The 27,420-nt window shown below is 48.5% G+C and overlaps 2 protein-coding genes across 4 annotated transcripts in view; one reads left to right on the plus strand and one right to left on the minus strand.

Annotated features, from left to right (window-relative positions):
* The window catches only part of LOC110512740 (tubulin-specific chaperone D-like), a 141,869-nt gene that overhangs the window by 93,451 nt on the left and 20,998 nt on the right, over positions 1 to 27,420 (minus strand). For all 3 annotated transcript variants that reach the window (XM_036941974.1, XM_036941975.1, XM_036941976.1), the window contains exons 13-15: positions 27,208 to 27,282; positions 22,256 to 22,350; positions 569 to 725 (exon numbers count right to left, since the gene is read on the minus strand). In XM_036941974.1, coding sequence (XP_036797869.1) covers positions 569 to 725; positions 22,256 to 22,350; positions 27,208 to 27,282 — 327 coding nt within the window. The remainder of the gene's footprint in view (positions 1 to 568; positions 726 to 22,255; positions 22,351 to 27,207; positions 27,283 to 27,420) is intronic.
* On the plus strand, positions 9,546 to 21,792 carry LOC118938359 (zinc finger protein 750-like). Its single transcript, XM_036941978.1, has 3 exons — positions 9,546 to 9,700; positions 15,836 to 17,224; positions 20,434 to 21,792. The coding sequence occupies exons 2-3, from the start codon at positions 15,867 to 15,869 to the stop codon at positions 21,347 to 21,349; spliced, it is 2,274 nt and encodes a 757-aa protein (XP_036797873.1). The 5' UTR covers positions 9,546 to 9,700; positions 15,836 to 15,866; the 3' UTR covers positions 21,350 to 21,792.

Here is a 27,420-nt window from a genome sequence, read left to right on the forward strand (position 1 = left end):
AGGTAGTCTAGTGGTTAGAGAGGCAACAGGTAGTCTAGTGGTTAGAGTGGTGGGGCAGCAGGTAGTCTAGTGGTTAGAGAGGCAACAGGTAGTCTAGTGGTTAGAGTGGTGGGGCAGCAGGTAGTCTAGTGGTTAGAGTGGTGGGGCAGCAGGTAGTCTAGTGGGCCAACCAAAAGGTTGCTAGATTAAATCCCCGAGCTGACAAGGTACAACATCTGTCGTTCTGCCCCTGAACAAGGCAGTTAACCCACTGTTCCTAGACCAGTTAACCCACTGTTCCTAAACCGTCATTGTAAATAAGAATTTGTTCTTAACTGACCTGCCTAGTTAAATAAAGGTTCAATAAAACATTTATTTTAAAAATTGAAACATTCTGTAATCTAAAAGCCCATGTTTAACCTTCTCTATTATTAGGGCAGAATCCTACCTTGAGATGGGGAAGTTTTCACACAAATCTTCAATTGACATCAATTCACTAACTGAACTGAGCGAATTAAAAACGTAATTGACCCCGACCGGGGTCAGAGAGACAGAGGAGGAGGATGATGAAGAAGTAGAGGAGTGTTACCAGGCGATCTGCGTGACGAAGGGCTTCAGCTCGGTGGGTTCGTAGGCCCTGGCAAAGGCCCAGCAGACGTAGCAGGCTGCATCTCGTACGTTAGAACCAACGCTACACGCTCCTCTCTTTTCATCATAGACCAAGGCCTTCAGGATCAGAGGCACCACTGGAGAGAGAGAGAGATCAGGGAGAGAGAGAGAGAGAAGGGGGAGGGAGAGAGAGAGAGAGAAGGGGGAGGGAGAGAGAGACAGAGAGACAGAGGTAGAGAGAGAGAGAAGGGGGAGGGAGAGAGAGAGATCAGGGAGAGAGATCAGGGAGAGAGAGAGAGAAGGGGGAGGGGGAGAGAGAGAGAGAGACAGAGGTAGAGAGAGAGAGAAGGGGGAGGGAGAGAGAGAGATCAGGGAGAGAGATCAGGGAGAGAGAGAGAGAAGGGGGAGGGGGAGAGAGAGAGAGAGACAGAGGTAGAGAGAGAGAGAAGGGGGAGGGAGAGAGAGAGATCAGGGAGAGAGATCAGGGAGAGAGAGAGAGAAGGGGGAGGGAGAGAGAGAGAGAGAGAGGGAGGGAGAGAGAGAGAGAGACAGAGAGAGAGAGAGAGAGGCAGAGGGAGAGAGAGAGAGAGAGAGACAGAAGGGGGAGGGGGAGAGAGAGAGAGAGACAGAGAAACAGAAGGGGGAGGGGGAGGGGGAGAGAGAGAGACAGAGAAGGGGGAGAGAGAGAGGGAGGGAGAGATCAGGGAGAGAGAGACAGAGTAGGGGGAGAGAGAGAGAGAGAAGGGAGAAGGGAGAGAGAAGGAGAGAGAAGGAGAGAGAAGGGGGAGAGATCAGGGAGAGAGAGAGAAGGGGGAGAGAGACAGAGAGAGAGAAGGGGAGAGAGAGAGAGAAGGGAGAAGGGAGAGAGAAGGAGAGAGAAGGGGGAGAGAGAGACAGAGAGAGAGAAGGGGAGAAGGGAGAGAGAAGGAGAGAAGGGAGAGAGAAGGAGAGAGAAGGGGGAGAGAGAGACAGGGAGAGAGAGAGAAGGGGGAGAGAGAAGGGGAGAGAGAGAGAGAAGGGAGAAGGGAGAGAAAAGGAGAGAGAAGGGGGAGGGAGAGAAAGACAAATGAGTAGTCGACAGACAATGATAACATCTTAAACAGTTCAGAAGTAGTTTATAGGCAGTTCATTACAACTTCACATGTCGGTCATTAATAAAGTGATATATTACTCTGTGTGATTGTCGTTTTGGTGTAAATGACACACAGCTGTATTATAATGTATTATTACTGTTTTACTAAATCCATTAGTCCAATCACATCATAGGCTTATCCATCTCCCCTGACAACAGTTGTATCACCATGGCAGCTTGTAGTTCATGTGGGATTCTAAAGTCATGCCACCTATCAGATCCTGTTCCTGTCCTCGCCTCATTGGCCCTGGCCTCTGTGGTTCACTCTAATAAAAGACACTGAGAGACTGGTGGGGTTAACGGTGTCGCTGTGAACCAACACCTCTCACATCTTTTACTGAGAAAAACCCTTTCATCCTTTTAACCGCTGTGGTGGAATGAGCAGCTTCCACTCCTATGACTGTGCCCTCATCCCTCCACCTCTCTGCCCTCATCCCTCCACCTCTCTGCCCTCATCCCTCCACCTCTCTGCCCTCATCCCTCCACCTCTCTGCCCTCATCCCTCCACCTCTCTGCCCTCATCCCTCCACCTCTCTGCCCTCATCCCTCCACCTCTCTACCCTCATCCCTCCACCTCTCTACCCTCATCCCTCCACCTCTCTGCCCTCATCCCTCCACCTCTCTGCCCTCATCCCTCCACCTCTCTGCCCTCATCCCTCCACCTCTCTGCCCTCATCCCTCCACCTCTCTGCCCTCATCCCTCCACCTCTCTACCCTCATCCCTCCACCTCTCTGCCCTCATCCCTCCACCCTCATCCCTCCACCTCTCTGCCCTCATCCCTCCACCTCTCTACCCTCATCCCTCCACCTCTCTGCCCTCATCCCTCCACCTCTCTGCCCTCATCCCTCCACCCTCATCCCTCCACCTCTCTGCCCTCATCCCTCCACCTCTCTGCCCTCATCCCTCCACCTCTCTACCCTCATCCCTCCATCTCTCCACCCTCATCCCTCCACCCTCATCCCTCCACCTCTCTGCCCTCGTCCCTCCACCTCTCTGCCCTCATCCCTCCACCTCTCTGCCCTCATCCCTCCACCTCTCTACCCTCATCCCTCCACCTCTCTGCCCTCATCCCTCCACCTCTCTGCCCTCATCCCTCCACCTCTCTGCCCTCATCCCTCCACCTCTCTGCCCTCATCCCTCCACCTCTCTGCCCTCATCCCTCCACCCTCATCCCTCCACCTCTCTACCCTCATCCCTCCACCTCTCTGCCCTCATCCCTCCACCTCTCTGCCCTCATCCCTCCACCTCTCTGCCCTCATCCCTCCATCTCTCCACCCTCATCCCTCCACCCTCATCCCTCCACCTCTCCGCCCTCGTCCCTCCACCTCTCTGCCCTCATCCCTCCACCTCTCTGCCCTCATCCCTCCACCTCTCTACCCTCATCCCTCCACCTCTCTGCCCTCATCCCTCCACCTCTCTGCCCTCATCCCTCCACCTCTCTGCCCTCATCCCTCCACCTCTCTGCCCTCATCCCTCCACCTCTCTACCCTCGTCTCTCTGCCTGTCCACCTGTGGTGGAATGAGCAGCTTCCACTCCTATGACTGTGCCCTCATCCCTCCACCTCTCTGCCCTCATCCCTCCACCTCTCTGCCCTCATCCCTCCATCTCTCCACCCTCATCCCTCCACCCTCATCCCTCCACCTCTCTGCCCTCGTCCCTCCACCTCTCTGCCCTCGTCCCTCCACCTCTCTGCCCTCGTCCCTCCACCTCTCTGCCCTCATCCCTCCACCTCTCTGCCCTCATCCCTCCACCTCTCTGCCCTCATCCCTCCACCTCTCTGCCCTCATCCCTCCACCTCTCTGCCCTCATCCCTCCACCTCTCTGCCCTCATCCCTCCACCTCTCTGCCCTCATCCCTCCACCTCTCTACCCTCGTCTCTCTGCCTGTCCACCTGTGGTGGAATGAGCAGCTTCCACTCCTATGACTGTGCCCTCATCCCTCCACCTCTCTGCCCTCATCCCTCCACCTCTCTGCCCTCATCCCTCCACCTCTCTACCCTCATTCTACACAATCTAATTATCTGGTTCAAACTACCTGAGAAGTGGAGAGGGAAAAGCATTGAGACATGACTCATCAGAAATGAAAGCTGACAACAGCCGTGTGTAAACTACCTCAGCCGAAATCACATTCAACAGAGTCCAACTTTGCGTGCTGGAGTAGAGAGCGTGCTGTGTTCGCTATGGGGCGGCAGGGTAGTCTAGTGGTTAGAGCGTTGGACTAGTAACCGGAAGGTTGCAAGTTCAAACCCCCGAGCTGACAAGGTACAAAATCTGTCGTTCTGCCCCTGAACAGGCTCCTAGGCCGTCATTGAAAATAATAATTTGTTCTTAACTGGTTAAATAAAGGTACATTTTAAAAACATTTTTTAAATGTACAGTGCATTCAGAAAGTATTAAGACCCCTTGACTTTTACCACATTTAGTTAAGTTACAGCTCTATTTTAAAATGGATTATAAAGTTCCCCCCCCCCCCCCCCCTAATCAATCTACACACAATACCCCATAATGACAACGCAAAAACAGGTTTTTCAACATTTTAGCTAATTAACTAAATAAAACTGAAATATTACATTAATAAAAGTATTCAGACCCTTTACTCAGTACTTTGTTGAAGCACCTTTGGCAGCGATTAAAGCCTTGAGTCTTCTTGGGTATGACGCTACAAGCTTGGCACACCTGTATTTGGGGAGTTTCTCCCATTCTGCTCTGCAGATCCTCTCAAGCTCTGTCAGGTTGGATGGGGAGCATCGCTGCACAGCAATTTTCAAGTTTCTCCAGAGATGTTCAATTGGGTTCAAGTCCGGGCTCTGGCAGGGCCACTCAAGGACATTCAGAGACATGTCACGAAGCCACTCCTGCGTTGTCTTGGCTGTGTGCTTAGGGTCGTTGTCCTGTTGGAACGTGAACCTTCACCCCAGTCTGAGGTCCTGAGCGCTCTGGAGAAGGTTTTCATCAAGGATCTCTCTGTACTTTTCCCAGATCATCTTTCCCTCGATCCTGACTAGTCTCCCAGTCCCTGCCACTGAAAAACTCTACCCCGATTTCTCAGTTTGGCCGGGCAGCCAGCTCTAGGAAAAGTCTAGTTGGTTCCAAACTTCTTCCATTTAAGAATGATGGAGGCCACTGTGTTCTTGGGGACCTTCAATGCTGCAGACATTTTCTTGGTACCCTTCCCCAGATCTGTGCCTCGACACAATCCTGTCTCGACGCTCCATGGACAATTCCTTCGACCTCATGGATTGGTTTTTGGCTCTGACAAGCACTGTCAACTGTGGAACCTTATATTGACAGGTGTGTGCCTTTCCTAATCATGTCCAATCAATTCAATCTACCACAGGTGGACCCCAATCAAGTTATAAAAACATCCTAAGGATGATCAATGGAAACAGGATACACTTGAGCTCAATTTCGAGTCTCATAGCAAATGGTCTGAATACTAGTAAAAATAAGGTATTTCAGTTTGTGTAATAAAATGTCTAAAAACACTGTTATTATGGAGTAATGTGTGTAGATTGATGAGGGATTGTTTTTATTTCATCCATTTTAGAATAAGGCTGTAACGTAACAAAATGTGGGAAAAGTCAAGGGGCCTGAACACCTTTCTGAAAGCCCTGTATTCTGATAAAGAATTAAGCTGGGAAACAGGGAAACAGGTAAACAGGTAGACAGGTAGACAGGTAGACAGGGAAACAGGTAGACAGGTAAACGGGTAGACGGGTAAACGGGTAGACGGGTAAACGGGTAGACGGGTAAACAGGTAGACGGGTAAACAGGTAGACGGGTAAACGGGTAAACAGGTAGACGGGTAAACAGGTAAACAGGGAACACAGGGAGACAGGTAGACAGGTAGACAGGTAGACAGGTAGACAAGGATACAGGTAAACAGGGAAACAGGTAGACAGGTAAACAGGGAAACAGGTAGAAAGGGAGACAGGTAGAAAGGGAGACAGGGAAACAGGTAAACAGGTAAACAGGGAAACAGGTAGAAAGGGAGACAGGGAAACAGGGAAACAGGGAAACAGGTGAAACGTATTTAAATATGTATTATTGGTACCGGCAGCTGAACTGATCAACACTAAATAGACACATCTTTGACTGTACACTAGCAGCATTGCTTCGAGTAGGAACGAGGAAGACAGACGTGCTTCTAATTTCACTAACATGATGCAGTTTATCCACTCACTAGCAGCATTGCTTCGAGTAGGAACGAGGAAGACAGACGTGCTTCTAATTTGACTAACATGATGCAGTTTATCCACTCACTAGCAGCATTGCTTCGAGTAGGAACGAGGAAGACAGATGTGCTTCTAATGTGACTAACATGATGCAGTTGGCTCCCGTACGGTTTCTTTCTAATTCCAGCGTGTACGCGCTCGTTCACGTGTAAAAAAAAATTCAATAAAAAAAACTGTTTGATTTGGGCTTTAAAACTAGATAAACTAAGATAAAGTTTGAGGTCATTCTTTTTCAATGTTGACACTGGACATTAAAAAGACTGGCGCTGTCATACAGTGACAGGTAGAGGTCAACACCACAGCCAACAACACCCTTATTTGCCTGAATGCAAAATGACCTTTTCCCATTATTGCCTCGGGATGTTGTGGGAACTTCTGTTAAAACACTTTGCTCAATTCATGATGGCGTATTTAAGAGAAGTATGTCTAAGCTTTGACCTGCCCGCCTTAATGCCCATGTTGTGTTTCCCAGGAAGGAGAACAAGGACAGGGAGGGAGAGAGACAGGGAGGGAGGGAGAGAGACAGGGAGACAGGGAGACAGGGAGAGAGAGAGAGACATAGAGACAGGGAGGGAGAGAGAGACATAGAGACAGGGAGGGAGAGAGAGACATAGAGACAGGGAGGGAGAGAGACATAGAGACAGGGAGGGAGAGAGACATAGAGACAGGGAGGGAGAGAGAGAGAGAGAGACAGGGAGGGAGAGAGAGAGAGAGACAGGGAGGGAGAGAGAGAGAGACAGGGAAGGAGAGAGAGAGAGACAGGGAGGGAGAGAGAGAGAGACAGGGAGGGAGAGAGAGAGAGGGAGGGAGAGAGAGAGAGAAAGGGAGGGAGAGAGAGAGAGACAGGGAGGGAGAGAGAGAGAGACAGGGAGGGAGAGAGAGAGAGACAGGGAGGGAGAGAGAGAGAGACAGGGAGGGAGAGAGAGATAGGGAGGGAGAGAGAGAGACAGGGAGGGAGAGAGAGAGAGTGACAGGGAGGGAGAGAGAGAGACAGGGAGACAGAGTTAGGGAGACAGGGAGGGAGGGAGAGACAGGGAGGGAGAGAGAAAGACAGGGAGGGAGGGAGAGAGAGAGACAGGGAGACAGGGAGAGAGAGAGACAGGGAGACAGAGAGAGAGACAGAGAGAGAGAGACAAGGAGACAGGGAGAGAGAGAGACAGGGAGGGAGAGAGAGAGACAGGGAGACAGGGAGGGAGAGAGGGAGAGAAGGAGGGAGGGAGAGAGACAGGGAGGGAGGGAGAGAGAGAGAGACAGGGAGGGAGGGAGGGAGGGAGGGAGGGAGAGAGAGAGAGAGAGACAGGGAGGGAGGGAGGGAGAGAGAGACAGGGAGGGAGGGAGGGAGAGAGAGACAGGGAGGGAGGGAGGGAGAGAGAGAGAGAGAGAGAGAGGGAGGGAGGGAGGGAGGGAGGGAGGGAGGGAGGGAGGGAGGGAGGGAGGGAGGGAGGGAGAGAGAGAGACAGGGAGGGAGAGAGAGCGAGAGACAGGGAGAGAGAGAGAGACAGGGAGGGAGAGAGAGAGAGAGAGACAGGGAGGGAGAGAGGGAGGGAGGGAGAGAGACAGGGAGGGAGGGAGGGAGAGAGAGAGAGAGACAGGGAGGGAGAGAGAGCGACAGGGAGGGAGGGAGGGAGAGAGAGAGAGAGACAGGGAGGGAGAGAGAGCGACAGGGAGGGAGAGAGAGCGACAGGGAGGGAGAGAGAGAGACAGGGAGGGAGAGAGAGAGACAGGGAGGGAGAGAGAGAGACAGGGAGGGAGAGAGAGAGACAGGGAGGGAGAGAGAGAGACAGGGAGGGAGAGAGAGACAGGGAGGGAGAGAGAGACAGGGAGGGAGAGAAAGACAGGGAGGGAGAGAGAGACATGGAGGGAGGGAGGGAGGGAGGGAGGGAGACAGGGAGGGAGGGAGGGAGACAGGGAGGGAGGGAGGGAGAGAGAGACAGGGAGGGAGGGAGGGAGGGAGAGAGAGAGAGAGAGACAGGGAGGGAGAGAGAGAGAGACAGGGAGGGAGAGAGGGAGGGAGGGAGGGAGAGAGAGAGAGAGAGGGAGAGAGGGAGGGAGGGAGGGAGGGAGGCTGGGAGGGAGGGAGGGAGGGAGAGAGAGAGAAAGAGAGAGACAGGGAGGGAGGGAGGGAGAGAGAGAGACAGGGAGGGAGAGAGAGAGACAGGGAGGGAGAGAGAGAGACGGGAGGGAGAGAGCGAGACGGGGAGGGAGAGAGAGAGACGGGGAGGGAGAGAGAGAGACGGGGAGGGAGAGAGAGACGGGGAGGGAGAGAGAGACGGGGAGGGAGAGAGAGACGGGGAGGGAGAGAGAGACGGGGAGGGAGAGAGAGACGGGGAGGGAGAGAGAGACGGGGAGGGAGAGAGAGACGGGGAGGGAGAGAGAGAGACGGGGAGGGAGAGAGAGAGACGGGGAGGGAGAGAGAGAGACGGAGAGAGAGACAGGGAGGGAGGGAGAGAGACAGGGAGGGAGGGAGGGAGACAGGGAGGGAGGGAGGGAGACAGGGAGGGAGGGAGGGAGACAGGGAGGGAGGGAGGGAGACAGGGAGGGAGGGAGGGAGGGAGACAGAGAGAAAGGGAAGGAGGGAGACAGGGAGGGAGGGAGAGAGACGGGGAGGGAGAGAGAGACGGGGAGGGAGGGAGAGAGAGACGGGGAGGGAGAGAGAGACGGGGAGGGAGAGAGAGAGATGGGGAGGGAGAGAGAGAGAGACGGGGAGGGAGAGAGAGAGATGGGGAGGGAGAGAGAGAGACGGGGAGGGAGAGAGACAGGGAGGGAGGGAGACAGGGAGGGAGGGAGACAGGGAGGGAGGGAGAGAGACGGGGAGGGAGAGAGACGGGGAGGGAGAGAGACGGGGAGGGAGAGAGAGACGGGGAGGGAGAGAGAGACGGGGAGGGAGAGAGAGACGGGGAGGGAGAGAGAGACGGGGAGGGAGAGAGAGACGGGGAGGGAGGGAGAGAGAGACGGGGAGGGAGAGAGAGACGGGGAGGGAGAGAGAGAGATGGGGAGGGAGAGAGAGAGAGACGGGGAGGGAGAGAGAGAGATGGGGAGGGAGAGAGAGAGACGGGGAGGGAGAGAGACAGGGAGGGAGGGAGACAGGGAGGGAGGGAGACAGGGAGGGAGGGAGAGAGACGGGGAGGGAGAGAGACGGGGAGGGAGAGAGAGAGACAGGGAGGGAGGGAGAGAGAGAGACAGGGAGGGAGAGAGAGAGACAGGGAGGGAGAGAGACAGGGAGGGAGGGAGACAGAGAGAAAGGGAGACAGGGAGACAGGGAAGGAGGGAGACAGGGAGGGAGGGAGAGAGACGGGGAGAGAGAGAGACGGGGAGGGAGAGAGAGAGACAGGGAGGGAGAGAGACAACGGAGATGGACAGACAGAGACAGATAGCTTGTTTTCTCCCATCATGTAAATGGTGTCTCGGGGCCTGACTAATATTCAGCTAGGATGGATGTTGCCTGAGGGCCCGACTGTTTCTGTTGGAGGCCACGCCCACTCAGGGCTCTACTGCTGCTGGAGACCACACCCACTCAGGGCCCTACTGCTACTGTTGGGATAAAGTAGGCTCCGCCCCCCGAGGTAAACTAGTCCAAGGTAACAGGACAGGTAAGACCTCACAGACAGGAAGTCAGATCAACACTCACCACAGACCAGGCAGCAGAGCACACACACACACTTGGGACACTACTGGAGACACGGTCGCAGAGCCACTGGCCGATGCTCCCACACTCTGGAACGGGCGTCCTCACAAACAGAGCAGGTAAGACTGCTTTCTCACTACCTAACTACCACGGGTTTAACCGCTCAAGAGAAACGGCAGTTGGTGAACGCCATCATGACAAGCCATTATTTATTTTCTGCATATCCAGCTGAATGATAGCTTGTAACCAACCGGTCTGTGGTTCAGTGTGTGGGGGGGTTTACATGTGAAGCGGAGTCTACAGGTGTATTTTAGGGCGAGGTGAGACTGTGCACCTGTTGGGCCACCTGTTACCTGTGTGTTCTAATATCCTACTGCCTGCATGGTACTGACGGACAGACCCACAAACACACCCGACCTCAACAGTCAACACTGGCTTGTTATGTCTGAGACAGAGGAAGTGGATCACAGCACATGGTACTGATCACAACATGTTGTTGGTTAGATTAACCAGGTGTTTACTAAGAACACCTGGTTAGATACGGAGGAGAGGGTTTGAGTTGGGAAAACATTCGAAAACAGACTTGTTTCTGTGAGGGGCTTTGTGTCTGGTAGACGGAGTGTTGGCTCTGTTTCTGTGAGGGTCTTTGTGTCTGGTAGACGGAGTGGTGGCTCTGTTCCTGTGAGGGTCTTTGTGTCTGGTAGACGGAGTGGTGGCTCTGGTCCTGTGAGGGTCTTTGTGTCTGGTAGACGGAGTGTTGGCTCTGTTCCTGTGAGGGTCTTTGTGTCTGGTAGACGGAGTGTTGGCTCTGTTCCTGTGAGGGTCTTTGTGTCTGGTAGACGGAGTGGTGGCTCTGGTCCTGTGAGGGTCTTTGTGTCTGGTAGACGGAGTGGTGGCTCTGGTCCTGTGAGGGTCTTTGTGTCTGGTAGACGGAGTGGTGGCTCTGGTCCTGTGAGGGTCTTTGTGTCTGGTAGACTGAGTGGTGGCTCTGTTCCTGTGAGGGTCTTTGTGTCTGGTAGACGGAGTGTTGGCTCTGTTCCTGTGAGGGTCTTTGTGTCTGGTAGACGGAGTGGTGGCTCCGTTCCAGGTGATGATAGCAAGATATTACAACCAACAAGATTTTGCAACCGATTTCTCTTCTTGAGAAGGGAGTGGCGTTCCGTTCTGCACCACACCTGAGCAGGAACCTGAGAGACGACTTCTTGCGACAGTGTGTGACGGAACGGTTCACTCTCTTTAGGCGGAGCCCTGAACCGTGTGTGTGTGTGTGTGTGTGTGTATATCCTAACCTGAAGACAGGGCCTTAGGTGACAGCTCTTTCTGAAAGGAAAACATCTGATTTGTTATAAACTCGTTAAACTGACACGGTTCTCATTTGAATACCAGTTCCTATTTAGATGTGTATGAACGCCCGTTTTCTGCTGCATCCTAGTTGTCGTTCGCCGTTGCTGTGTCAGTTTACCACACACACACACACACACACACACACACACACACACAGTTTTTCCCTGTAAGTAAGTCCCTGACTCCTGAGTAACAGTCTCTCCGGGAGGCCCATGCTGTCAGAAGGCCAGTCACACTCTCTCTACAAGGTTGATGTGGTGTGATGAGCTCATCAGATAAGGAGATGTGTCTGAGCCTAGCTGACTAGCCCGCTGTAGTAGTGCCGTGCCCGTGTGCCCAGAGCCACGTATCACTGCATCCCGCTGCAGCACAGGTGTAGTCATGGGAAACAGGTGCCTTTCGGTTCCCACGCCTTCAGGCAGGCAGTTTAGTGAGGGAGAGAGAGACAGAGAGAGAGAAAGAGAGAAGCGTGTCGCTACATGCCCTCCAGGTCTACTAGGCAGGGTGAGGTCTACCTACTGATCTCCTGCTCTGCCTACCTGCCTGGATGATGCCAACTGATCTCCTGCTCTGCCTACTGATCTCCTGCTCTGCCTACCTGCCTGGATGATGCCTACTGATCTCCTGGTCTACCTACTGATCTCCTGCTCTGCCTACCTGCCTGGATGATGCCAACTGATCTCCTGCTCTGCCTACCTGCCTGGATGATGCCTACTGATCTCCTGCTCTGCCTACCTGCCTGGATGATGCCTACTGATCTCCTGCTCTGCTTACCTGACTACATGATGCCTAGTCTAGCAACTCTCCTGCCTACATGATGCCTAGTCCAGCGACTCTCCTGCCTACATGATGCCTAGTCTAGCGACTCTCCTGCCTACATGATGCCTAGTCTAGCGACTCTCCTGCCTACATGATGCCTAGTCTAGCGACTCTCCAGCCTACATGATGCCTAGTCTAGCGACTCTCCTGCCTACATGATGCCTAGTCCAGCGACTCTCCTGCCTACATGATGCCTAGTCCAGCGACTCTCCTGCCTACATGATGCCTAGTCCAGCGACTCTCCTGCCTACCTAGACAGATACAGGATAGATAGATATACAGGAGAGAGAGACACACAACCATCCATACCTACTATAGGACATGAGTCTAGGCGTGATGGGGTCTACCTATGTAGAGACATAACCAGCCACCCATGACAGTGATGGTCTATGTAGAGACATAACCAGCCACCCATGACAGTGATGGTCTATGTAGAGACATAATCAGCCACCCATGACAGTGATGGTCTATGTAGAGACATAACCAGCTACCCATGACAGTGATGGTCTATGTAGAGACATAACCAGCCACCCATGACAGTGATGGTCTATGTAGAGACATAACCAGCCACCCATGACAGTGATGGTCTATGTAGAGACATAACCAGCCACCCATGACAGTGATGGTCTATGTAGAGAGACATAACCAGCCACCCATGACAGTGATGGTCTATGTAGAGAGACATAACCAGCCACCCATGACAGTGATGGTCTATGTAGAGAGACATAACCAGCCACCCATGACAGTGATGGTCTATGTAGAGAGACATAACCAGCCACCCATGGCAGTGATGGTCTATGTAGAGAGACATAACCAGCCACCCATGACAGTGATGGTCTATGTAGAGAGACATAACCAGCCACCCATGACAGTGATGGTCTATGTAGAGAGACATAACCAGCCACCCATGGCAGTGATGGTCTATGTAGAGAGACATAACCAGCCACCCATGACAGTGATGGTCTATGTAGAGAGACATAACCAGCCACCCATGACAGTGATGGTCTATGTAGAGAGACATAACCAGCCACCCATGACAGTGATGGTCTATGTAGAGAGACATAACCAGCTACCCATGACAGTGATGGTCTATGTAGAGAGACATAACCAGCCACCCATGACAGTGATGGTCTATGTAGAGACATAACCAGCCACCCATGACAGTGATGGTCTATGTAGAGAGACATAACCAGCTACCCATGACAGTGATGGTCTATGTAGAGACATAACCAGCTACCCATGACAGTGATGGTCTATGAAGAGAGACATAACCAACCACCCATGACAGTGATGGTCTATGTAGAGAGACATAACCAGCTACCCATGACAGTGATGGTCTATGTAGAGACATAACCAGCCACCCATGACAGTGATGGTCTATGTAGAGAGACATAACCAGCTACCCATGACAGTGATGGTCTATGTAGAGACATAACCAGCTACCCATGACAGTGATGGTCTATGAAGAGAGACATAACCAACCACCCATGACAGTGATGGTCTATGTAGAGAGACATAACCAGCCACCCATGACAGTGATGGTCTATGTAGAGAGACATAACCAGCCACCCATGACAGTGATGGTCTATGTAGAGAGACATAACCAGCCACCCATGACAGTGATGGACTATGTAGAGAGACATAACCAGCCACCCATGACAGTGATGGTCTATGTAGAGAGACATAACCAGCCACCCATGACAGTGATGGACTATGTAGAGAGACATAACCAGCCACCCATGACAGTGATGGTCTATGTAGAGAGACATAACCAGCCACCCATGACAGTGATGGACTATGTAGAGAGACATAACCAGCCACCCATGACAGTGATGGTCTATGTAGAGAGACATAACCAGCCACCCATGACAGTGATGGTCTATGTAGAGAGACATAACCAGCCACCCATGACAGTGATGGTCTATGTAGAGAGACATAACCAGCCACCCATGACAGTGATGGACTATGTAGAGAGACATAACCAGCCACCCATGACAGTGATGGTCTATGTAGAGACATAACCAGCTACCAATGACAGTGATGGTCTATGCAAAAATAACATGCAGGTGGTTTACATACTGTGAAAGCTGGATAGTTGTTCCTTGTTCCAAACATACAGAGCAACTGTTAGTAGAATAGGTTATCCTGAGGGCCTCTACGCACGCACGCACGCACGCACGCACGCACGCACACACACACACACACACACGTCCATGTGGCACCAGTTTGACTCAGTTAACACTCCTCATTTACATACTAGGACGCTTGGCTTGATCCATGTGTGTATGTATACGTGTGGACTGGACTATATGCCTTGGGGGTGCAGTGTCCTTAGGGAGGGGTCTTTTTCCTTTGGCCTGAGCAGATAAAGACAGACAGAGAGGAGAGGTCAGTGTAAACTAGTCTAACTACTCTCCTCCTCTAGCTGAACCAGTTGAACTGGACTAGTAGCCGTGTTAATCCTACTCAGTAAAAACGCTGGGAGAGAATGTGCTGTTAACACAAAACCTCCAACAAAAAGGATCATTAACGAAAAGGTCCTAAAACACCCATCTACCCTGACATTTCCTTAAAGATCATTAATGAAAAGGTCCTAAAACACCCATCTACCCTGACATTTCCTTAAAGATCATTAATGAAAAGGTCCTAAAACACCCATCTACCCTGACAGTTCCTTAAAGATCATTAATGAAAAGGTCCTAAAACACCCATCTACCCTGACATTTCCTTAAAGATCATGAATGAAAAGGTCCTAAAACACCCATCTACCCTGACATTTCCTTAAAGATCATGAATGAAAAGGTCCTAAAACACCCATCTACCCTGACATTTCCTTAAAGATCATTAATGAAAAGGTCCTAAAACACCCATCTACCCTGACATTTCCTTAAAGATCATGAATGAAAAGGTCCTAAAACACCCATCTACCCTGACATTTCCTTAAAGATCATGAATGAAAAGGTCCTAAAACACCCATCTACCCTGACATTTCCTTAAAGATCATTAATGAAAAGGTCCTAAAACACCCATCTACCCTGACATTTCCTTAAAGATCATTAATGAAAAGGTCCTAAAACACCCATCTACCCTGACAGTTCCTTAAAGATCATTAATGAAAAGGTCCTAAAACACCCATCTACCCTGACATTTCCTTAAAGATCATGAATGAAAAGGTCCTAAAACACCCATCTACCCTGACATTTCCTTAAAGATCATGAATGAAAAGGTCCTAAAACACCCATCTACCCTGACATTTCCTTAAAGATCATTAATGAAAAGGTCCTAAAACACCCATCTACCCTGACATTTCCTTAAAGATCATGAATGAAAAGGTCCTAAAACACCCATCTACCCTGACATTTCCTTAAAGATCATGAATGAAAAGGTCCTAAAACACCCATCTACCCTGACATTTCCTTAAAGATCATTAATGAAAAGGTCCTAAAATACCCATCTACCCTGACATTTCCTTAAAGATCATTAACGAAAAGGTCCTAAAACACCCATCTACCCTGACATTTCCTTAAAGCTCATTCACGAAAAGGTCCTAAAACACCCATCTACCCTGACAGTTCCTTAAAGATCATTAATGAAAAGGTCCTAAAACACCCATCTACCCTGACATTTCCTTAAAGATCATTAATGAAAAGGTCCTAAAACACCCATCTACCCTGACATTTCCTTAAAGATCATTAACGAAAAGGTCCTAAAACACCCATCTACCCTGACATTTCCTTAAAGATCATTAACGAAAAGGTCCTAAAACACCCATCTACCCTGACATTTCCTTAAAGATCATTAATGAAAAGGTCCTAAAACACCCATCTACCCTGACATTTCCTTAAAGATCATTAACGAAAAGGTCCTAAAACACCCATCTACCCTGACAGTTCCTTAAAGATCATTCACGAAAAGGTCCTAAAACACCCATCTACCCTGACATTTCCTTAAAGATCATTAACGATGTAAAGAAACTCAGTGTTAAAACACGCGTCATTGTACATAATGTGAAGAAATGCATGTAAAAATGTACGTCAATGTTCAGCGCAACTAATCCATCAATCTGTTACCTCTTCCTCTTGTCTGTGCAGTGAAACTACACACACACACACCAGATCCAAAATGCTCAGCGTTCAGGAGCGCAAGCCCAAGAGGCCTCACTACATCCCACGGCCCCCGGGCAAGCCCTACAAGTACCAGTGTTTCCAGTGCCCGTTCACCTGCAACGAGAAGTCTCACCTGTTCAACCACATGAAGTACAACCTCTGTATGAATTCTATATCACTGGTGTCTCAGAAAGGAGGCCACGCAGGGAGGCAAACCAAGACCCCTGGCCCTGCCAACCACAAACTGGCATCTTTAACCCTGAAGGACAAATCAGGGCCACTTCCTGTGGAGCGGCTCATGACCCCTGAGGGTCACAGAGGAGGAGTGGAGAACAGGAGAGAAGAGAAGGAGGAGGAGAAGGAGGAGAGAGAGGAGGAGAAGGAGAGAGAGGATGAGAAGGAGGAGGAGAGAGAGGAGGAGAAGGAGGAGAGAGAGGAGGCGTGTAGGAGTCCAGTCAGGAAAGACATTCAGATCAAATCAGACACAAAGGAAGTCAAGGCCAAGGATTTGCCACGCCCGTCAGCCTTCTCCCAAGTCACACCCAATCGGGAGAACCCAGAGGTCGCGCTAAAGTCGTCCCACAACCAATCAGGGGAGCCGTCTCTGACTCCGCCCATGCCATCATTCCATAACCCCACCTTCGCCTGGGGCCCAATGGCAGCAGCCTCCATGCCGCTGAAGCCCCTCCCACCTCACATAATACCTGAGTACCCTCCCTACCTGTTTCCTGATCGCCACCCGGCTCTCCACCCCCTCTACCAGCCCTACTTCATCCCAGGGACGCATCACCTTTCTGGGCCAAACTCCCAGACCTACCGGCCTAGCTTCCTGGAGACCCCACAAAGACCTGTGATACCCATGAACCCAGACCACTCCCACCCATCTCTCATCCCTCCATACCCATACAGATACGGTCTCCCCCTGCCCTATGGCCTGTACCGACCCGCGGACCACCACCACCCACACCCCATCCCTCTCCCAGGCTCCAGGTACTTTCCTCTGGATGTGTACGACCCAAGACCAGGCCCCGGCCTGGGACCTAGGGACTATGACTTTTACCTCCACCCCAGGCTCCATGGTGAACCCCACAGCAGACCCACGGAGGAAGGGACCAGCCAGGTGGAGCAGAGCAGAGACAAGCCCACCAGACTGAGCCCCATGGAGGGGTGTTCTGCCTTGGGCTCCCCTGACAGACCCAGCCCTCCACACCCCTTCACCCAGAGAGACACTACGGAGGGTTCCAGATGTACCGTCCTGGGGGAACTACAGCCTGTCAACCAATCAGGAGGACCAGAGCCAGCCTCTCAGCCAATCAGAGTAGAGCCGAGCAAAGAGGACGCACCACAGAGCTTGATGACGCACATGGAAAGAGGGTAAGTGATGATACAACAACATGCACTCTCCTCACACAGCTCTTTACCAGTCAAAACAGCTGCAGCTCTAACTAGTCTATACTGATGTATCAATGGATATCTAATCTAACTAGTCTATACAGATGTATCAGTGGATATCTAATCTAACTAGTCTATACTGATGTATCAGTAGATATCTAATCTAACTAGTCTATACAGATGTATCAGTGGATATCTAATCTAATCTAACTAGTCTATACAGATGTATCAGTAGATATCTAATCTAACTAGTCTATACAGATGTATCAGTGGATATCTAATCTAACTAGTCTATACAGATGTATCAGTGGATATCTAATCTAATCTAACTAGTCTATACAGATGTATCAGTAGATATCTAATCTAACTAGTCTATACAGATGTATCAGTGGATATCTAATCTAACTAGTCTATACAGATGTATCAGTAGATATCTAATCTAACTAGTCTATACAGATGTATCAGTAGATATCTAATCTAACTAGTCTATACAGATGTATCAGTAGATATCTAATCTAACTAGTCTATACAGATGTATCAGTGGATATCTAATCTAACTAGTCTATACAGATGTATCAGTGGATATCTAATCTAACTAGTCTATACAGATGTATCAGTAGATATCTAATCTAACTAGTCTATACAGATGTATCAGTGGATATCTAATCTAACTAGTCTATACAGATGTATCAGTGGATATCTAATCTAACTAGTCTATACAGATGTATCAGTAGATATCTAATCTAACTAGTCTATACAGATGTATCAGTGGATATCTAATCTAATCTAACTAGTCTATACAGATGTATCAGTGGATGTCTAATCTAATCTAACTAGTCTATACAGATGTATCAGTGGATGTCTAATCTAACTAGTCTATACAGATGTATCAGTGGATGTCTAATCTAATCTAACTAGTCTATACAGATGTATCAGTGGATATCTAATCTAATCTAACTAGTCTATACAGATGTATCAGTGGATGTCTAATCTAACTAGTCTATACAGATGTATCAGTAGATATCTAATCTAACTAGTCTATACAGATGTATCAGTAGATATCTAATCTAACTAGTCTATACAGATGTATCAGTGGATATCTAATCTAATCTAACTAGTCTATACAGATGTATCAGTGGATGTCTAATCTAACTAGTCTATACAGATGTATCAGTGGATATCTAATCTAACTAGTCTATACAGATGTATGAGTGGATATCTAATCTAATCTAACTAGTCTATACAGATGTATCAGTGGATATATAATCTAACTAGTCTATACAGATGTATCAGTGGATGTCTAATCTAACTAGTCTATACAGATGTATCAGTGGATGTCTAATCTAACTAGTCTATACAGATGTATGAGTGGATATCTAATCTAATCTAACTAGTCTATACAGATGTATCAGTGGATATCTAATCTAACTAGTCTATACAGATGTATCAGTGGATATCTAATCTAACTAGTCTATACAGATGTATCAGTGGATGTTTATTCTAATCTAACTAGTCTATACAGATGTATCAGTAGATATCTTATCTAACTAGTCTATACAGATGTATCAGTGGATGTCTAATCTAACTAGTCTATACAGATGTATCAGTGGATATCTAATCTAATCTAACTAGTCTATACAGATGTATCAGTAGATATCTAATCTAACTAGTCTATACAGATGTATCAGTAGATATCTAATCTAACTAGTCTATACATATGTATCAGTGGATGTCTAATCTAATCTAACTAGTCTATACAGATGTATCAGTAGATGTCTAATCTAACTAGTCTATACAGATGTATCAGTGGATATCTAATCTAACTAGTCTATACAGATGTATCAGTGGATATCTAATCTAACTAGTCTATACAGATGTATCAGTAGATATCTAATCTAACTAGTCTATACAGATGTATCAGTGGATATCTAATCTAACTAGTCTATACAGATGTATCAGTGGATATCTAATCTAACTAGTCTATACAGATGTATCAGTGGATGTCTAATCTAACTAGTCTATACAGATGTATCAGTGGATATCTAATCTAACTAGTCTATACAGATGTATCAGTGGATGTCTAATCTAACTAGTCTATACAGATGTATCAGTGGATGTCTAATCTAACTAGTCTATACAGATGTATTTGTGGATATCTAATCTAATCTAACTAGTCTATACAGATGTATCAGTGGATGTCTAATCTAACTAGTCTATACAGATGTATCAGTGGATGTCTAATCTAACTAGTCTATACAGATGTATCAGTGGATGTCTAATCTAACTAGTCTATACAGATGTATGAGTGGATATCTAATCTAATCTAACTAGTCTATACAGATGTATCAGTGGATATCTAATCTAACTAGTCTATACAGATGTATCAGTGGATATCTAATCTAACTAGTCTATACATATGTATCAGTGGATATCTAATCTAATCTAACTAGTCTATACAGATGTATCAGTGGATATCTAATCTAATCTAACTAGTCTATACAGATGTATCAGTGGATGTCTAATCTAACTAGTCTATACAGATGTATCAGTGGATATCTAATCTAACTAGTCTATACAGATGTATCAGTGGATGTCTAATCTAATCTAACTAGTCTATACAGATGTATCAGTGGATGTCTAATCTAACTAGTCTATACAGATGTATCAGTGGATGTCTAATCTAACTAGTCTATACAGATGTATCAGTGGATATCTAATCTAACTAGTCTATACAGATGTATCAGTGGATATCTAATCTAACTAGTCTATACAGATGTATCAGTGGATGTCTATTCTAATCTAACTAGTCTATACAGATGTATCAGTGGATATCTAATCTAACTAGTCTATACAGATGTATCAGTGGATATCTAATCTAACTAGTCTATACAGATGTATCAGTGGATATCTAATCTAACTAGTCTATACAGATGTATCAGTGGATATCTAATCTAACTAGTCTATACAGATGTATCAGTGGATGTCTAATCTAATCTAACTAGTCTATACAGATGTATCAGTGGATGTCTAATCTAATCTAACTAGTCTATACAGATGTATCAGTGGATATCTAATCTAACTAGTCTATACAGATGTATCAGTGGATATCTAATCTAAGCTAACTAGTCTATACAGATGTATCAGTGGATATCTAATCTTATGCATATTATTTGTCTTTCTTCCTCATTCAGGTCGGCAGCCAACCGCGCAGAGCACTCCACCTCTGACGAAAGCAACGACTCCTCAGCTGAACGAGATGGTGAAGATGATGATGATGAAGACACTGAGAAAGATTTGATGCCCCTGAACCTCTCCAAAAAGGACCAGGAGTCAGACCTCTTCACCAGCAGGGGGAGCTGTCCTGAAACAGGGCACCCGGAGGAGGACCTGCCACTGAACCTGAGCCTTAGGGCCACACCAGGCAGTCCAGATCACTGCTCCAAAATGGCCGCCTCAGGGAGGGAGTTTGTTAGGGTCCAACCAGGCAACCCAGACCATTGCTCCAAAATGGCCACCTTAATCGCAGTGGATCTCAGTCAACAGGGCTCCAGCCCAGCTCCCACCCAAACAGACAAGGAGCCCAGTGACCAACAGAGACAGACTGCAGCCCTGGCTCTCTGCCAGCTGGCTAGCTCCTCCTCTTCCTCCAGCCTCAGCTCTATGGCAGCAGACAGCCCGTCAGTACGCCCAACAGGCTGCCCCTGTCCCCCAACAACCACAGCCCTCACCAGAGAGGTGAAACACACAACCACAGCCTTCGCCAGAGAGGTGAAACACACAACCACAGCCCTCGCCAGAGAGATGAAACACACAACCACAGCCCTCTCCAAGGAGGTCAAACAGGAACACACAGCCCTCGCCAGAGAGGTGAAACACACAACCTCAGACCTCTCCAAGGAGGTCAAACAGGAACACACAGCCAAGGGCCAGACTGACCAGTCTAGTACCAAAGTTAGGGGGGTGAAGCGAGCTGCCAGGGGAGAGAGCCAGCTCCCAGCCAGGAAAAACACCAGGCTTACAGCCCCTCACAAACAGAGACAGACTAAGAGGGTGGTGAAGGAGACAGGAGGAGGGAGAGCACTGAGGAGGAGACCTCTCTGCTGCTGAACACCAAGTGACAGTTGAACCAATACCCATCCAACAGACAACAGGAAGTCCACAGTGGCTCTAGTCTAGGACCAGGATGTAAAGGAGGGAAGTGGAGCTGTACAGTTGAACCTCCGCGGACACGCCCCTGTCTGTCTATAGGACGATCAAATGTTTACCAAGCACTAAAAGCAAGACTGGTGTTTTAAAACCAACATGTGATGGTGTCTCCGGTAGGCTACAGAGAAAACCCTCCTCACCTGCACTGACTTGACCCAAATAGCCTTTCATGTAAAATGTTAACCCTTCACATCTGATCACAGAACGCTGTATAGAACAAGGGTGGAACTATTTAAGTGACTATAATAATGTTGTATACTACAAGGTGTATGGTGGTGAGATAAGTTGTATATATTTAATACGTTTCTAAAAAGCATTACCAAAATAAAATCTGTCCATGTTTATCCCAGGGGGTTGTTGTTCTGTATGGCTGTTGTGACTGTGAGGGTTTATGGGAAGGGAAGGGGGGTTGTTGTTCTGTATGGCTGTTGTGACTGAGGGTTTATGGGAAGGGGGGTTGTTGTTCTGTATGGCTGTTGTGACTGAGGGTTTATGGGAAGGAGGGTTGTTGTTCTGTATGGCTGTTGTGACTGAGGGTTTATGGGAAGGAGGGTTGTTGTTCTGTATGGCTGTTGTGACTGAGGGTTTATGGGAAGGGGAGGGGGGTTGTTGTTCTGTATGGCTGTTGTGACTAAGGGTTTATGGGAAGTGGGGTTGTTGTTCTGCATGGCTGTTGTGACTGAGGGTTTATGGGAAGGGGGGGGGGTTGCTTTGCAGGTACAGACGACATGTTGTGCCGTAGTTGAAATACAAGAAGCTCCCGCACGCCGCTCTAGCTAGCTGTGTGTGCAGGGTTTTGTTACGTACCGTCCGGGAGACGAGAGGGCACCAGCAGGCCTCTTCTCCCCAGCTCTGCCAGGGCCAAGCAGCCTCCATGCCACGCGTTGTCTGTCTCCTGGAAACTAGAACAAGAACACACACACACCAAGGATTACATTTCACATCCGCAAAACTGACCTGAGCTCCGCAAAAACTCCCTTAAAAACGGTCATGAACAGTTACAAATCATGTTTTCATCAAATTGAATGATGTTTGGATGAAACCAGGTCAAAGTGTGTCGACCAAAGTATGAAACATGACTGTTTTTTCTACATTAATAAAGTGACTGGTCCCCCCCCCCCCCCCCCATGTCAAACACTTGGGGGGGGGGGGGGTATTAAGGCGGTAGGGGGACATTATCCCAACTCTCATTTTAATACACCAACGGCAACATGATATTCTCTCACCTAATCGTCATAAGTTACACCTCGTAACCAACACGGGAGGAGGTGTGTTTGCAGAGGGGCGTGACTTATATAACGAGGCAGCTACTCTGCTGGTGCCAAAATGTGACTGTAGGATGTCAGCAAATAGAATTAGAAGGGTCATTCAGAACTCCAACGCAGTTGTCATGTCAACACATCCTGTCAGTGTTGCTGTGAACCGCATCACAAGAGACTTGCCAAACGGGAGATGTATCATATTTATTTGTTACATCACCAGCTAGGATTCCATCAATTGGCAACGGATTTTCATGTGAATATTCTAGAATCTGCATGAAGAAAACGTGCTTTTTCACACCAGTAGTATTCTCCCACCAGTAGTATTCTCCCACCAGTAGTATTCTCCCACCAGTAGTATTTTACCACCAAAAAGGTCCTGTTGCTGATAAAAATCAGTGTGTGATGACATAGTGCACTCAAAATGGACTTTTACGCTGAAGTTGTCATGAACCGAATAAAAATGTAAAAGTTGATAGTGTTTCCATGGTTTCTTCACCTCTACTGATAGTTGTGTCTGGTCACCTGACCTCGAGACAACAGCTGACACATACAATGCAGGTAGGCTGGTCTACAAGAAATTATTATGGATAGAAGCGAGAATATTTTAAATTTGACAAATGGCAGCCAAACATCGATCACCACGTCACCAGAATCAGACGGCCAATGTTTATTGGTAAAGGAGCATCAAGCTCATCACTGTGCACTTTCACCTCCCTGTAAAGTTCATCATCACCACTTTAATCTGTAGCTCAATAACCTGCATGTTACCTGAGTGGTAGTGGGAGGACCAAAATAACCTGCATATTACCTGAGTGGTAGTGGGAGGACCACAATAACCTGCATGTTACCTGAGTGGTAGTGGGAGGACCACAATAACCTGCATATTACCTGAGTGGTAGTGGGAGGACCACAATAACCTGCATGTTACCTGAGTGGTAGTGGGAGGACCACAATAACCTGCATGTTACCTGAGTGGTAGTGGGAGGACCACAATAACCTGCATGTTACCTGAGTGGTAGTGGGAGGACCACAATAACCTGCATGTTACCTGAGTGGTAGTGGGAGGACAACAATAACCTGCATGTTACCTGAGTGGTAGTGGGAGGACAACAATAACCTGCATGTTACCTGAGTGGTAGTGGGAGGACCATACGTTATTATATCAATATTTGCGCATAAAAATGTGTTTCCACCGCAGTTTCCCACATAATTAAATTTCACCGACAGAAAAAGATCCCACCATGTCTAACGAACAAATGAACTGTCGGTATTTCTAAAATTACAGCGTGATTTATTGTTTTATGTTTGTGTGTTTCACCAAATTAGCTTGAGATGATTCTACAGCAACACTGCATCCAAGTTTCAAAGACCTGTCAGTCAAGGCCAGCTCATGAATATAAGCTCCCCGCCCACTCAGCCTGTCTTTATAAACTTCCTGGTAGACCTGTCAGTCAAGGCCAGCTCATGAATATAAGCTCCCCGCCCACTCAGCCTGTCTTTATAAACTTCCTGGTAGACCTGTCAGTCAAGGCCAGCTCATGAATATAAGCTCCCCGCCCACTCAGCCTGTCTTTATAAACTTCCTGGTAGACCTGTCAGTCAAGGCCAGCTCATGAATATAAGCTCCCCGCCCACTCAGCCTGTCTTTATAAACTTCCTGGTAGACCTGTCAGTCAAGGCCAGCTCATGAATATAAAGCTCCCCGCCCACTCAGCCTGTCTTTATAAACTTCCTGGTAGACCTGTCAGTCAAGGCCAGCTCATGAATATAAGCTCCCCGCCCACTCAGCCTGTCTTTATAAACTTCCTGGTAGACCTGTCAGTCAAGGCCAGCTCATGAATATAAGCTCCCCGCCCACTCAGCCTGTCTTTATAAACTTCCTGGTAGACCTGTCAGTCAAGGCCAGCTCATGAATATAAGCTCCCCGCCCACTCAGCCCGTCTTTATAAACTTCCTGGTAGTTAGCCATGAGAGGAAAAGAGATTATAAATTCTATCCCCCAAAAAAAACATTATGGGTCGTATTTTATATCACTCAAAGGGTTATTTTACACGGGAATCAGAATTACTGTTTGGGAGTTTTAATAAACTCATGTAACGGATGTGAAACGGCTAGCTTAGTTAGCGTGGGCGCTAAGTAGCGTTTCAATCAGTGACGTCACTTGCTCTGAGACCTTGAAGTAGTAGTTCCCCTTGCTCTGCAAGGGCCGCGGCTTTTGTGGAGCGATGGGTAACGACGATGCTTCGAGGGTGACTGTTGATGTGTGCAGAAGGTCCCTGGTTCGCGCCCGGGTATGGGCGAGGGGACGGTCTAAATTTGTACTGTTACATTGATGCTGTTGACCCGGATTACTGGTTGCTGCGGAAAAAGGAGGAAGGTCAAAAGGGGGGTGAGTGTAACGGATGTGAAACGGCTAGCTTAGTTAGCGTGGGCGCTAAATAGCGTTTCAATCAGTGACGTCACTTGCTCTGAGACCTTGAAGTAGTAGTTCCCCTTGCTCTGCAAGGGCCGCGGCTTTTGTGGAGCGATGGGTAACGATGCTTCGAGGGTGACTGTTGATGTGTGCAGAAGGTCCCTGGTTCGCGCCCGGGTATGGGCGAGGGGACGGTTTAAATTTGTACTGTTACATTGATGCTGTTGACCCGGATTACTGGTTGCTGCGGAAAAAGGAGGAAGGTCAAAAGGGGGGTGAGTGTAACGGATGTGAAACGGCTAGCTTAGTTAGCGTGGGCGCTAAATAGCGTTTCAATCAGTGACGTCACTTGCTCTGAGACCTTGAAGTAGTAGTTCCCCTTGCTCTGCAAGGGCCGCGGCTTTTGTGGAGCGATGGGTAACGACGATGCTTCGAGGGTGACTGTTGATGTGTGCAGAAGGTCCCTGGTTCGCGCCCTGGTATGGGCGAGGGGACGGTTTAAATTTGTACTGTTACACTCAGCAAAAAAAAAAGAAACATCCATTTTTCAGGACCCTGTCTTTCAAAGATAATTCATAAAAATCCAAATAACTTCACAGATCTTCATTGTAAAGGGTTTAAACACTGCTTCCCATGCTCATTCAATGAACCATAAACAATTGATGAACATGCACCTGCGGAACGGTCGTTAAAACACTAACAGCTTACAGACGGTAGGCAATTAAGGTCACAGTAACTGTTATGAAAACTTACGACACTAAAGAGGCCTTTCTACTGACTCTGAAAAACACCAAATGAAAGATGCCCAGGGTCCCTGCTCATCTGCGTAAACGTGCCTTAGGCATGCTGCAAGGAGGCATGAGGACTGCAGATGTGGCCAGGGGGAAAAAATGGCAATGTTCGTACTGTGAGACGCCTAAGACAGGGAGACAGGACGGACAGCTGATCGTCCTCGCAGTGGCAGACCACGTGTAACAACACCTGCACAGGATCGGTACATCCGAACATCACACCTGCGGGACAGGTACAGGATGGCAACAACAACTGCCCGAGTTAGACCAGGAACGCACAATCTCTCCATCAGTGCTCAGACTGTCCACAATAGGCTGAGAGAGGCAGGACTGAGGACTTGTAGGCCTGTTGTAAGGCAGGTCCTCACCAGACATCACAGGCAACAACGTTGCTTATGGGCACAAACCCACGGTCACCGGACCAGACAGGACTGGCAAAATGTGCTCTTCACTGACGAGTTGCGGTTTTGTCTCACCAGGGGTGATGGTCGGATTTGCGTTTATCATCGAAGGAATGAGCGTTACACCGAGGCCTGTACTCTGGAGCGGGATCGATTTGGAGGTGGAGGGTCTGTCATGGTCTGGGGCAGTGTGTCACAGCATTATCGGACTGAGCTTGTCATTGCAGGCAATCTCAACGCTGTGCATTACAGGGAATACATCCTCCTCCCTCATGTGGTACCCTCCCTGCAGGCTCATCCTGACATGACCCTCCAGCCATACTGCTCGTTCTGTGCGTGATTTCCTGCAAGACAGGAATGTCAGTGTTCTGCCATGGCCAGCGAAGAACCCAGATCTCAATCCCGTTGAGCACGTCTGGGACCTGTTGGATCGGAGGGTGAGGGCTAGGGCCATTCCCCATAGAAATGTCTGGGAACTTGCAGGTGCCTTGGTGGAAGTGTGGGGTAACATCTCACATCAAGAACTGGTCAATATGGTGCGGTCCATGAGGAGGGGATGCACTGCAGTACTTAATGCAGCTGGTGGCCACACCAGATACTGTTACTGTTACTTTTGACCCCCCCTTTGTTCAGGGACACATTATTCCATTTATGTTAGTCACATGTCTGTGGAACTTGTTCTCTCAGTTGTTGAGTCTTGTTTTGTTTATACAAATACTTACACACGTTAAGTTTACTGAAAATAAACGCAATTGACAGTGAGAGGACGTTTCTTTTTTTGCTGAGTTTACCTTAACATATATGTGTATATTGTCTGATAAGATGATCCCCCAGTGGCACAGACAAATAGCATCACATAACAGGACAGAGCTGCAAATGAGCCAGGTGTTACCTGAAACAGTCCAACACAGATCCAACCACCTCGTCAGCCAGCTCCCTGGGGAGTCGCCCTGTCACCCTCCCAATACTGAAAAGAGGGAAGACATGTTGGATCCTATCTGAGCAATTCATCTGTGCTTCATGAACATGAGGGCGTGCTCCTCCCTATAGGCAGTTTGGGGGTTTCTAGGTGTTTTGTCTGTTCGGGTGCCACATTTATTCTGTA

Source organism: Oncorhynchus mykiss, chromosome 13 (genome assembly GCF_013265735.2).
Source record: "Oncorhynchus mykiss isolate Arlee chromosome 13, USDA_OmykA_1.1, whole genome shotgun sequence".
Taxonomy (NCBI): domain Eukaryota; kingdom Metazoa; phylum Chordata; class Actinopteri; order Salmoniformes; family Salmonidae; genus Oncorhynchus; species Oncorhynchus mykiss.